The sequence below is a fragment of the Manacus candei genome, unplaced genomic scaffold (genome assembly GCF_025592945.1).
Source record: "Manacus candei isolate 608988 ecotype Guabito, Panama unplaced genomic scaffold, ASM2559294v1 h1tg000047l, whole genome shotgun sequence".
Classification (NCBI taxonomy): domain Eukaryota; kingdom Metazoa; phylum Chordata; class Aves; order Passeriformes; family Pipridae; genus Manacus; species Manacus candei.
In genome coordinates this window covers 10,851,592-10,864,311 of record NW_026138095.1, presented here as the reverse complement: position 1 = coordinate 10,864,311, position 12,720 = coordinate 10,851,592, and the positions used below count along the sequence as shown (strand labels likewise).

General features: G+C 57.6%; 2 protein-coding genes across 7 annotated transcripts in view; one reads left to right on the top strand and one right to left on the bottom strand.

The window, feature by feature from the left end:
- NDEL1 (nudE neurodevelopment protein 1 like 1) overlaps positions 1–8,644 on the top strand; it is a 28,355-nt gene extending 19,711 nt beyond the window's left edge. For 3 of the 4 annotated variants that reach the window (XM_051797549.1, XM_051797551.1, XM_051797548.1), the window contains exon 9: positions 7,179–8,644. In XM_051797549.1, the coding sequence (XP_051653509.1) occupies positions 7,179–7,266 (88 nt within the window). In that variant the 3' untranslated portion in view covers positions 7,267–8,644. Of the gene's footprint in view, positions 1–2,172; positions 2,208–7,178 lie in introns of all 4 variants that reach the window. The other variant, XM_051797550.1, reaches the window with a different exon arrangement.
- Positions 8,645–10,169: 1,525 nt separating this feature from the next.
- The window catches only part of MYH10 (myosin heavy chain 10), a 102,079-nt gene continuing 99,528 nt past the window's right edge, over positions 10,170–12,720 (bottom strand). For all 3 annotated transcript variants that reach the window (XM_051797457.1, XM_051797456.1, XM_051797458.1), the window contains one exon: positions 10,170–11,856. In XM_051797457.1, the coding sequence (XP_051653417.1) occupies positions 11,712–11,856 (145 nt within the window). In that variant the 3' untranslated portion in view covers positions 10,170–11,711. The remainder of the gene's footprint in view (positions 11,857–12,720) is intronic.

Genomic DNA, 12,720 nt, shown 5'->3' with positions numbered 1-12,720 from the left:
GCAGCTCTGAGGAGGCAGCAGGGCTGAACTGAGTGTGGTGGGACCAGTCAGCTGATTGCCCTGTGGGGTGGGGGTCACTCTGAATTCCCCACATTGTCATCACCCTTGTTATCTGGGATGGTGCCTGCAGGAGGAGCAGGTTGTGGCTGAAAAAGGCTTAGAAACCTTGGCCCCTGAAGGAGCTGCAGCAGAGGTGGGTGTTGTTGGGCAGGAAAAGGGATGGAAATGACTGATGGGCTCATGTGCAAGTTGCTGGAGACCCTGCAAGATAATCAGTTAAGCCACACAGGTATGTCTGGGTTAGTCCTGCTTACTGCAGCCCAGACCTTTGGTAGCACTCAAAGCAGTCCTTCATCCCCTTCCTCTCCTTTTCTGCCAGTTCCTCACTGGCCAAGCCACACTCCTTGAATTGGAAGAAAAAAATAAAAAAAAAAAAAAAGTGAACTGGATTCCCTGGAAGATGAGATCAGTGTTAGTAGCATTGCAGCTCCCTGCACTGCTGGGCCTGCAGGAGGGGGGACAGGGTGTTGTGTTCCTTCTGGGCTGTCCCTTGGTGTGTGTGCAGGGTGGTGATACCTCTGCTCCACGGAGTTTTGCCATATTTTTTCCCTCACCTTTGAAGATTTGGGATTCTCTTTCCTGTATAAACAGCAGTACTGCTGACAGTTCAGCTGGAAAACGTCCACACCCAAAGAGGAAGGACAGAAAGTAATTAGGAGAAAGTTCTATGCACAAATGGAGAAACACCCACAAGTGTTGTGCTGGTCAGAGCTCACCCTTTCTGGGGGGTGAATTCTGCACTCAGTGCTCAGATTTTGGAAAGCAGTAGCTTGTCCTTGTCCTCTGCACCCCGGTGTGCTGGCCCAGCAGGGTGGGTGGCCCAGGGCTGTCCCTCCCCCTGGCTCCTGCTCCCCTGGGTGTCCCAGCTGTGCCCTGAGGTGCTGGCAGTGTGAGCAGCTCCTGCTCTGTGTCACTGTGTCACTGGGGGCTGCACTGAGCTGTCCCCACGTGGGGTCAGCCCGTGGGGCCCAGCAGGGCAGTGGCTGAGCTCAGGCCATGCTGGGTGGGCACGAGGGGCTGAGGGGAGCCCTGCCCTTCCCTCTGCCCTTCCCTCCCCTCTCTAACTCCCTGCACTCTCCTCCCTGCCCCTGAGTGCTGCTGGACCCTGAACCAGCCTCACGTGGTTGTGGCTGTGACCCAGCCTGCAGCCTCTGCCTGAAGGGCAGACAGTTGTTGGGTGCTGGGGTTGGGGCAGAGGTACCTCAGCCCCATCCTTACAGCTCTGTTTGCTTCCCTTCCTCTGCCATTTTGCTGGTTAAAGTGTTGGAGGAGTCTCCAGCTCTTGTCAAGCCCCTGCTCTTTGCTCTTTGCCCTCAGAGTGGAGCTGGGCAGGAGCTGGAACAGGGCAGCAGTGCTATAGGGGACCACAGCAGGGCTTGCTCCAGAGCTTTGCTGGAGAATTGGAAGAGTCAGGACTTCCCTACTTTATTCCAGCTCCCCAGTGTCGAGTGTAAGACTTGTTCCTTCAGGAACGTGCTGCTTCTGTCCAGGTGCCAGGGAATGGCAGAACAGCACCTGCAGATGTTCTTGGATAGATATTTGGGCTTTTTGCTGTTGTAATTGTTCTTAATTGGTTATTAAAGTCAGTCCAGTTTGGGAACAAAACAGCTCTGGCCATGAAGGGCCCTGCAGAGTCCTGGCACTGGGGTGCTTGTTCCTCAGGGCACTAACTCCTTGTTCCCCTTCCTGCACTCTTGAATACCAAAGCCCTTGGAGTTGATGTTTGTTCTTAGTTATTTATCTGGATCAGTTGGGCTTTGTTTTAATAAAACAAGCTGCAGTTTGAATGTGAGGAGATTCTTGCACACTTGCAGCAGTGCCATGAAGCAAGTGGGTGTATGTGTTACCCACAGCCCTGCTCTGTGTACACCAGGCTGGGAATTCTGGCTCTTCTTTGGGTCCCTGGTCCACCCTATAAAAAGTTTCCCTGGAAAAGGGGGAACTGTGGCTAACTCAGGTGAGTAATCCTGTAATGTGCCCGTGCAGAGCAGGGTCTCCCTAAGCAGAGGTCAAAGGTTTGCTGAGGTTCAGTTTAACCCCTTTGCTTTGGCCCAGGGTTGTGCTCAGGAATGTCTTTTTTGCGTACATAAACTTTCCCTTTCTCTCCACTAGGCGTGAGAAGGTCATATTCCCCACCTTGGTCATGGGTAATGAATTCATTTGCACTGATCTGCTGCATGTGCTGTAACCTGGGGCTTGGGGGGCAGAGCTGGGCTCTGCTAACTGCACGAGGTAGTTCTTAGTGTCACACACTAATAGGCCCTGATCAAAGCCCAAGGCTGTAATCTCTCCTTCTGACTTTAAATAAACCTCTCTGCTGCTGTGACCTGTTGCAAATGTAAGCCTGAGTGCTGCTGCTTTCTTGATCTAATTAATACTTCAAGTACCTGCATGATTCTGATTGAACTGGGCACAGCAGGGACACAGAGGGAAGTGTTGCTGCTCTTGATGGACTTCATCTTCAAAGTTTGCCCTCTGGTTGTGGTTTTCCTTCAGCATTTTGTAGCTCTGGACTTGTTGATGTGTGGGTGATGTGCTTCTGGCTGAAGGGAAGGCAAACAAGGGCTGGAGAGGGGGAGGACAGTGTGGGGAGGGACAGCACTGCCCCTGCTCAGTGTCAGCAGCCCTGCCCAGCACAGCCCTGGCAGCTGGAAGCAGCAGGAGGCAGCTGGAAGCAGCAGGAGGCAGCTGGAAGCAGCAGGAGGCAGTTGGAAGCAGCAGGAAGCAGTTGGAAGCAGCAGGAAGCAGTTGGAAGCAGCAGGAGGCAGCTGGAAGCAGCAGGAAGCAGTTGGAAGCAGCAGGAAGCAGTTGGAAGCAGCAGGAGGCAGTTGGAAGCAGCAGGAGGCAGTTGGAAGCAGCAGGAGGCAGCTGGAAGCACAGATGTGCCACAAGGCTGGGCAGGTCCAGGCCTCTGGGGATGGGGGTCCTGCACACAGGGCTCACAGGCCCCACCTGCAGTGACAAAGGCCAGGCTGGTGTCCCTTCCCTGCCTCTGGAGGAAGTGTGGAGGGTTCCCTGTGCTATCAACAAGGGCAGGTTCCTGCCAGTCTCCTCCTCCTCTCACATCTCTGCTGGGTGTTCCTCAACCTCCTGGTGCTGTTACTGCTGCCCAGGAGAGGAGGAGATGTGTGTTAGAGCCCTGACCTGCCTCAAAACTCACTTTTCCTCTGATTTTCTTGTGGCTCTGCTCTCCAAGTGTGCTTTGACCAGCTCCATTCACCCTCCAGGCCGGGCTGTTCAGCTCCAGGAGAATCTTCTGCTGAGGTTTTGTTGGATACTTGGAGTTGAGGGAGTCTTGGAGATCAGATGCCAAGTACAAAACAGCTTGACATGCTGTTTAATGAGTCAAAATCTGTCATTAGCAATGAGGGCAGAGACTGTGGCTGGAGATGGGCACAGAGCCCATGGCCCTGTAGGGACAGGCAGTCAGAGACATCCACCAGGAACCACTGCAGGGGTATTTCCAACTTCTGCCTCTTTGGAGCACTGGAACCTGGTTTCTTGGGAAGCCCAGAGCAAGGGCACATCACAGAGTGTGCTGGGGTGGGTCTGAGGGACAGGGATGGGGCAGAAGCAGGAGAGGGACCAGGTTGGGGTCAATCCCTGAAGGCAAGTCTCTGTGCAGCTCCTCCCATCTGAGACCTTGGAGACCAAGCACAAGGGCTTCTCTTCCCAGCTCTGGGAGCTCAGACAGGACATTTTATAGGTTATTTTTAACAACTGCTCTGTTTAAGGTGTTTTACTTCCCTTTCACTGTGGTTCTCACTGCAACAATGCCAATTTCTTTCCCTTTTTTTGTGTGTTTTCATGTTGCCACCAGAAATCCAAGGCTGGGTAAGACCTCCCTAAACTCAGTCCCAGTGCCAGCTTTCAGTATCCCCCAGTTGCTGCTGCTGGTTGGTGCCTTTTGCTGTGCCCCAGCACATCCAAGCTGCTGCTTTACCTTTATTTCTGCACCCAGAGCAGGTTTGGACTGGTGGGATGTGCTGAGCCGTGCAGGCAAGAGGCTCCTGGGGGGAGTTGCCTTCCTGCTTTCATTTTTTAATTAGCAAACAATGGAGAAACCTCAAAAGGCTTCTAAATAGGGTTTTTACCTTTCCCACCTTCAGCAGAGAGGTTTCTGTGTGCAGGGCAGTGCTGGGAGCTCTCCACACCCCGTGCTGGGGGACACTGGGGACACTCAGTGCTCACAGCCCTTGCTGGCCTGGCCCTGCTCTGGGGCTCTGTGCCCTTCTTGTGTAGGGCATCACTGGATTATTTGTGATTTAAGCAGGGTTCTGGAATGTCTGTGTGGCATCTGATCATGTCTGTGTGGCAACCTGGGCTAGTGGTCCCTTCCAACCCAAACCAGTCCATGATTCTGTGATTGTGTCTGTGCTGATCCTCTGGTGCCTTCATGGCTTGTTTGGGAGCCTCTGGAGGTGGGAGAGGCACCCAAGCTGTGAAACACATCCCTGTGCAGGAGCTGAGGGGGCAGAGAAGTGTCACCACCCAGAGGGAGAAGCACCTGCCAAGCCAGGAGGGACAGGAAGGTGTCCCAGGGGCACAGTTTGGGAGCAGCTGGGCCTGAAACCCAGCAGTGTTTGAGGGGGACACAGAGTGACAGGGATGTGGGAGGGCCAGGGGCATGGGGTGGCAGGGTCAGAGGGCTGGCAGGGACACAGAGGTGCCCAGGGACATGGGGGTGGCAGAGGGAGGTGACAGGGACATGGGGGTGCTAGGGGCATGGAGCGCAGGGGGCACAGAGGTGGCAGGGGCTGTGGAGGCAGTGGCTGGTGCAGAGGGCAGTGATGTGCCAGGGCCTGAGCCCTGTGGGGACGTGTCCCCTCCTGCCTGGGCTGGGGGGCACCACAAGGACCTGGTGGCACCTGCTGGGGGCTTGGAGGGGACCAGTGGCCCTGCCCAGCTGCCCATCCCCCTGTGCCATGGCAGGAGCTGCCAGTGCTGGCCTGGCTGAGCTGCAGCCCCAGGCACTGTCCCAGGGCCTGCCAGTGCCAGGGTGGCTCTGCATTTAGTGCAGGGAATGTGGCAAATCCACAGAGCTTTACCATGGCCCCTCAAACACTTCCCAGCTCCTGCTGCCACTGTTCTCCAGCCCTTGCCACACGGACATTTTAACCTGTTTGGTGTTGGCTTTTCCGTGGTGGGTTTTTTTCTCCCTGTCCTACTTGGCAGAGGTGTTTTCCAGCTGGTAACTCATTTGCAGAGTCATGTTGGGATCAGGTTGGCTCTGTGCCCTTCATCCAAACAGGAACAGGAAAATACATTTGTCCCCCAGCCTCTCCAGCAACTCTTCACTGCAGGCAGGGAGGGGTTTGCCCTGGAATTGTAGCAAAGCAACACTCAAATGGGAGCTGAAGTTTCCAGCTGAGTGAGGAGGAGGTGAGAAAGGGGGTTTCTCCCTGCTCTGATCTGGTGCTGGGATGTGGATGTTCCAGCCAGAGAGGAACAAGAGCAGCCTGGCTCAGGGTGTGGATCTGTCCTTGCTAGCAAGCAGTGGGCTTTTAGCTCTTCACCTGCTGTTCTGGGAGGATTTGGGAACTGCCCCTGTGCTGGCAGCACCCTCCTGGCTGTGCTGGAAGGGTTTCTGTGTCCCTGACCCAGGAGGAGCAAGGTCAGCAGGGAACATCAGCTGCATGGGAATGGTGTGCTGTGCTAAAGGGAGCGTGGGAATGGCTTCAAACTGCCAGAGGGAGGGTTAGATGGGATATTGGGAAGAAATTGTTCCCTGTGAGGGTGGGGAGGCCCTGGCACAGGTTGCCCAGAGAAGCTGTGGCTGCCCCATCCCTGGAAGTGTCCAAGGCCAGGGTGGACGGGGCTTGGAGCAACCTGGGCTGGTGGAAGGTGTCCCTGCCCATGGCAGGGGGTGGAACTGAGTGGCCTTTAAGGTCCCTTCCAACCCAAAGCAGTGTGTGATGCTGTGAACAGCCCTGCCCTGCCCTGGGGTCACTGCCATGAGTCCCTGAGGCAGCAGTGGCATCGAGCAGGATGTGGCCTTCCAGGTTCAGTCTGGAGCCTCCCACTCCCAGGAGGGCTTTTCCCCCATCAGCAGAGCCCTCACACTGCTTTTCCTGCTCCCTTTCCCCTGCAGCCCAGGCTGTCTCCTGAAGTGTCCCTGCACAAACAGCTCTGCCAGGACACATCCCAGTGGCACCTTCTGGGGTGCTGGTGGCCCAGGCAGAGCTGGGGACACTGGGGACAGTGCTGCAGGGTGGGACATCAAGGCAGGACCTGCCCTGCCCTTCAGGGGTGTGAGGGTTCCCCCCCAGACCCCACATGAGAGCAGGGTGCTGGTTTAGGGCAGCAGTGGGGTGGAAGTGCTGATCCAGGGATGGACACCAGTGCTGGTGTCTGGGCTGGGGGGAGCTCAGAGAGTGGTGACCCTGGACAGGTCTGTCAGAGCCAGCACAGAGCAGAGAGGGCAGAGCTGTCAGACCCACCCACTGCTCTCCCAGCCCACCAGCAATCAGGTTCTCCACACCTGCAGCAGCAGCCTGGGGGAGGGGGGAGCCCCTGGATCCCGGGGGTGGAGGGTCCCAGAGCTGCTGCTGCATCCCAGTGGGATCAGTGGGGCAGAGGGAGCTCTGCTGGGCTTCACCACGAGCAGACGTTGCTCTGTGTGTGTCTGTCCCATCCCGGGGCAGAGCCTTTGTCCCCAGCCCCGAGGGACACGGGGACAGAGGTGGCACCGGCCCCAGCCCTGGGGCACAGCCCGTGGGGACTGTGCCTTCCTCAGGAGCCTCTGCCCACTGCGGGCACTGAGTGCCAGGGAAGGCACAGGCACAGGGAGCTGATGGTGGGAACAAGCCTGAGAGCTGCTGGCCCTGGCCCTTGAGCTGCACAGACCCACAGAACCCCCGAGGGGTCAGGGGCTGGGCAGGAGCCACTTGTCCTGCCGGGCTGGTCCCGTCCCCAGCACATCCCCGCTCCGGCACATCCCTGGAGGTGGGACCCTTGTCCCGGTCATATCCTGGCCCTGCTCCCGCCCTCCCCGGGCTGCCAGGGGTGAGAGGGAGGGAGGAGAGGTGTGGGGTTTCCAGCTGCCGGTGAGGGGGAGGTGAGCAGTGCCCTGTCCCTGTGCTGCTCCTCCCCTGACGCGTCTCTCTTGTCGTTTCCAGGGCAGTGAACGGCTTTGACCAAGGGCCCCCCGGGCTGGGAGCCTCCCGACCGTCCTCGGCGCCGGGAATGCTCCCCCTGAGCGTATGAGCCGCGGGGGGAGAGCTTGGACTGGTGTTTGCTTTCCTCAGCCCAGAAGAGAAGAACTGCTCCCGATTCCTCCCCCTTCCCACCCCGCCGGAACATGACCCCGAGAGGAGACCCCGAGCTCACGGCCCTCCCCGTCCCGTCAATACAGTTTGTTTTCTCTGTCGCTGTAGTGGACGTTCTGTGCCCCACGAGCTGCCACTCCCAGGGCTGTGTTTGGGGGCACACACGAGTCCTGCTCCCCAGCCCTTGGCCCTCTGCTTCCTCTCTGCTCTGTCTGACTCGAGCACTGGCCGCTCCTCGTCCGGGCTCCCCTGCAGCTCTGCCCTCCCGGGAAGGCTCAGACCCCTGGAAGGAGGCCCTGGGGGAGGGTGGGCGATGGCACTTGGGGCGTTGGCACCTGGGAAGTGGCTCCAGGGGGGTGTCTCAGTCCCGGCTGCCCCAGTGACTGTGTTGGAGCCGGCAGGGCTGGAGGAGCCCATCCCAGTGGCACAGGTGGGCACACACAGCAGGGCCGGGCTCCTCGGGGGCAGGGAGGTGGTGGCACAGAGGGGTGACTGTCACGAGCTCCCCCAGATGCCCTGGGTGGAGCTGGCAGGGCTGAGCTGTTCTCCTGAGGCTCCTGCCCCTGGGCAGGGCCATGTCCAGGTGCTGTGCCCTCAGGTGTCCCCTGGACCTGCCCCACTGGCCCGGCCTCCCCCCCTCACAGCTCCACAGCAGCTCTAGGAGAGCGTTAGGGAGCTCCTGCTGCAGCTGCCCCACTGCCCATGAGCCCCCAGCCCCTGTGACCGTCACCCCCCTGCTCTGCCCCTGTAGGACCCGAGTGTCCAGTGTCCCCTGCAGGTTCTGTGACAGCGTTGGGCGACTGGGGGACCTTGTGGGTCCTTGAAGCGACACATTTGTGGGATTTCTCTGTCCATGTGCCTCGGGGTCGGTGGGTTTTCAGCCTGAACCAGCAAATGGAGCCGGGGTGGAGCTGGGGGTGCTGAACTCCCTGTTCTGGGCTGGTCCAGCACGTTCAGGGGCTCTGCAGCTCCCAGGGGGTTTAGTTATGAGCGCTGATTAAAACCACTGGCCCTGCAGTGGAGGTGGGATGTGCCCCTTTGCCCCTAGGGTTTGTATGGTCCTTCCTTCCTGTGCATCCTCTGCTGCATTTGACTGTTTACATTTGTTTTATTGTACATAGATTTGTAAACATAATACCTTTGCCTGAGGTCTTTGTACATAACTTGGGCTTTGTAGCTTTATTTATTCAGCCTCTCTCTGGCATGTTTCTGTAGGATGTACCGTTCCACCCTGGTGCCACAGCCATGATGTGGTTTCGAAAAAATGAAAACAAATGAGAGTAATCTTCCAAAAATAAAGTTCTTTTAATGTGGAATCAGTGGATTTTGCAGAACTGGTGGCTGTGGCTCTATTTTGTCCCTGTAGGGTTTTTTGCCAAGTGCAGGGAAGGGGCCAGTGCTGAGGTGCTCCCGTTATCCCACGCCCCTTCCCTTGGGAATGTTGCTCCATAGCTCAGTTTGGGCACATGGGAACGGCCACTGCTGGAGCTGGGGCTGAGCAATCACCTGTCCCACACAGCCTCTGCTGCTGGCACTGCATTCCCCAGTGGTGCCGTGGAACACGGTGGGGTCAATATTTAATTTGGGGAGGAACCTTGGGAAGTGTTGGATCTCCAGCTGCCAGCCGGGGATTTTCGTCTCCTTGGAGCAGCTGGAAGATGTTTCCTCTGCAGAGGAGCCGCTCTGGGGCCCTTCCCGGGGAGCTTCATCCCCTCCCAGCTGCGGCTGTGCCGGACACACGGGCCGGTGCTGCCGCTCCCAGCCCGCCGGGATCGGCTCCAGCCCGGGATCGGCTCCAGCCCCGGCGCTCCCGGGACACGGCGCTGGAGCCCCGGCCCGGGGCAGTTCTCCAGACCCCCCTGCCCGCCCCAGGGTCGGGGCACTGCCCAGGCTGGCCCTGAACCCCTGCGGACACACTGGGCAGCACATCCTGTTCCTCCTGGGAAGCTCCTTCCAGAGCATCCTGAACCGATCCAGGCCCAGCTCCCTCCCGGGGGCAGTGCCCTGAGGGGAGCAGGGTCACCCTCCCTGCAGTGCCCCCTCGCAATGCCCAGCTCAGAGCGCCTCGTTCGCTCCTGCAGCCCTGCCAGAGGCAGGGAAAGCCTTCCCTCAGCCCCTGCTGCTCCCTCCCTCGGCCCCTGCTCCCTCCCTCGGCCCCTGCTCCTTCCCTCGGCCCCTGCTCCTTCCCTCAGCCCCTGCTCCTTCCCTCGGCCCCTGCTCCCTCCCCAGCACGAGGAGCAGCAGCCGGGGAGGGGAAGAAGCACCTGAGGAAAAGGTGCCAAGACTGACTCGGGTTCCAGGAGCTCGTGCCTGGGACCAGCCCTTCCCCAGCAGTCCCTCCATGCTGGGAGGCTCCCAGGGCCCAGTCAGGCTGCTGGAACTACAGGTACCATGGGAAGGGTGGGAGCAGCAGCCCCCCCTGCCCCTTCCAGCTGCCCCCACAGGCCCCCAGTCTGCTCATTCCCTCATCATGTTTTTAACCCCCTCCCCTCCCTGGGGCCCACCCTGGTCCCAGACCCAGCCACGAGCCCCCACCCAGGACCAGCCCCTGCAGCTCTGCCCCCCTCGGCCTCAGCTGCCCCTCCCTCCTGCCCCAGCTCTGCCTTCACCTGAGGCAGGTTCTGCACCCCAGGACCCCCCAAAACTGCCCTGGACAGAGCCCAGACCCTGCTGAAGGCAGAAGGGGGGCCGTGCCTGTGCCCTGAGCTCCCTTTGTGCTCCAGTGGCATTTCAAAGGCAAAAGGCTCAGCTCTGACCCAGCCATTGATGCTGTTATTTAGTTCAAAATAAAAGGAAAAAAAAACCCAAGCAAATAAAAACAGGAAGAAGGGAAAAGGCAGCTTCCAGTCATATCTCGTTTATTAAGGTCTATGCCAGCCTCGGGAGAGCTCTTCCAGTAAGTAAACAGAGCAGGCGGCCGCATCTAGAATGAATAAATTTATTGTCTTACAAAAATCATTGTCTAGAAATATGGGTATACAAGAAAACAAGATATTTGCAGTCAGACGCCTGGTGGTCAACAGCCAGTTTGATTAAAAATATCCAAACACACACAACAAAACCTTCGCGACAGATGTTAAAGCTTTGAACCAAAAAAAGGGAAATCCATGGGTTTTGAGCATGTGGCAGAGGAAGTTTCCTAGTTAACACTGATTCATTGTCACTAATATCAATAATACCACTTGGACTAGAGAGGTACATGATATGAAGCACAGTCAAAATTAATACATTAAATCATTGTTATATAGGCAAATTATATATGTAACGTTGTCTTAGTACTGTAGTGTCTAAGGCACTTTCTGTAATGTCAGTTTTCAGCTATTTCAACAAAAAGAACGCTAACTACTCACTGTAATACTGCTCAAAATAAAAAAAAAAAAAAACAACAAAACAACAACAAAAAAAAAAGGATTCACATCCACTGGCATGTTAACTCGTAGGCAGGCAACATCCATCCATCCACCACGGGAGCCCCGGCCCCCACAAACCCCCCGGGCCCGCAGGACTCCCAGGGGGCTGCCAGGGGGTCCCAGAGCCTCCTGCACGTGCAGCCACTCGGCTCCACGGCCTGGCCACGGCCTGGCTCAGCCTCACGTTAATAAATTAGCTTTGCCTGTGTTGTGTGTTTAATTCCCACTGGTGTTCACATTAAAGGAGCCTGGATATCTACAGGGAAGGCTCTGAGCTCACGGGTCTGTACAGGGGGACGGGGACCCACCTGGGTGTGCCTGGACTGCATGAACACGAACGGATGGAGCAGGTGCTGAGAACACTTCAAATGGTATTGCAGGTTAAAAAAATGGACACTACTCACTCATCCCTACACTTCCCTCTAACACTTGCCAAGGCCGTTTCACAGTTCACTCACGGATTGTGTGCGGATCACAAGGAGGAGAAAAGAAAAGATACAGGTGCGGTTTGGTCTTCACTGATCCAAGAGACTCAGCCCAGCCAGGGGCCGGCGAGCCCGGGAGCCTGGAAGGATGCTGGACACAAGGCATGCATAGCCATGGCAAGGGGTCTGTCCCGGCCACCCACCCGCTGGGAATGACGGTTCTGGATTGATAAAAAAAAGTTTCATCCTTCACATGATGCTTTTAGAAAATGGCTTTACAATGAGTTATCTGGAAAAAGAGATGCACTGAACAGAGACGATCCCGGTTGTTCGCTATATATAAAAAAAGCAGTTGTACCTATATCTGAAGCAGGGTACAGTGTGGTGAGGCTGGAGAGCCTTAAGACATGGTTGACCTATGATAAGGAGCCTTGTAGCACATGCCGACGGGCCGTAAGGCAGGTTTGGGGCCACAAGGCAGTTCGGTGGCAGGACAGTCCTGTGCTCCTGCCGGCGGGGCTGGAGAGGTCTCTGCATGCAAAGGGGCTCTACTCGGCGGGGGCGGGCGGCGCCTCGTTCACGTCGCTGCCTTTGCTCTCGGCGTCGTCGTCCGACAGCTCCAGGGAGGCCCCCTCGATGTGCAGCTGCCGCCGCCCGGAGCGGCTCGAGGAGAAGGTGATGGGCCCCCCCCTCCTGCAAAGCACAGCAGGCAGGGATTGCTGGGGGGTCCTGCCCGGCCCACAGTCATCCCAGAGTGGTTGGGGTTGGATGGGACCTCAAAGGTCATCTCCTCCCACCCCCTGCCATGGGCAGGGACACCTTCTACTGAAGAATCCCAGAATGTGCTGAGCTGGAAGGGACCCACAAGGATCATCGAGTCCAACTCCTGGCCCTGCCCAGGCCCATCCCCAAGAGTCACCCCCTGTGCCCCAGAGGATCAGCCAAACCCTCCTGGAGCTCTGGCAGCCTTGGGGCTGTGCCCACTGCCCTGGGGAGCCTGGGCAGTGCCCAACCAGCCTCTGGGGGAAGAACCTTTGGCTGAGATCCAACCTGAGCCTGCCCTGACACAGCTCCAGCCATTCCCTGGCTGCTGTCCCTGGTCCCCCCAGAGCAGAGCTCAGTCCCTGCCCCTCCTCTGCCCCTGCCCAGGAAGGTGGAACTGCAGTGAGGTCTCCCCTCAGTCTCCTCTTCTCCAGCTGAACACACCAAGTGCCCTCAGTGTCCTCACACACCTTCAAGTCAAAGCTCTTCCCTAGCCCAGGTTGCTCCAAGCCCCATCCAACCTGGCCTTGGACACTTCCAGGGATGGGGCAGCCACAGCTTCTCTGGGCAACCTGTGCCAGGGCCTCCCCACCCTCACAGGGAAGAATTCCTTCCCAACATCCCATCTAACCCTGCTCTCTGTCAATTTAAATCCATTTCCCCTTGTCCTGTCCCTCCAGGCCCTTGTCCAAAGTTCCTCTCTCGCTCTCTTGGAGCCCCTTCAGGTACTGAAAGGTCACAGTAAGGTCACTCTGGCAGCCCTCCCTGCTCAACCCCACAGGAATGTGGCAGCTC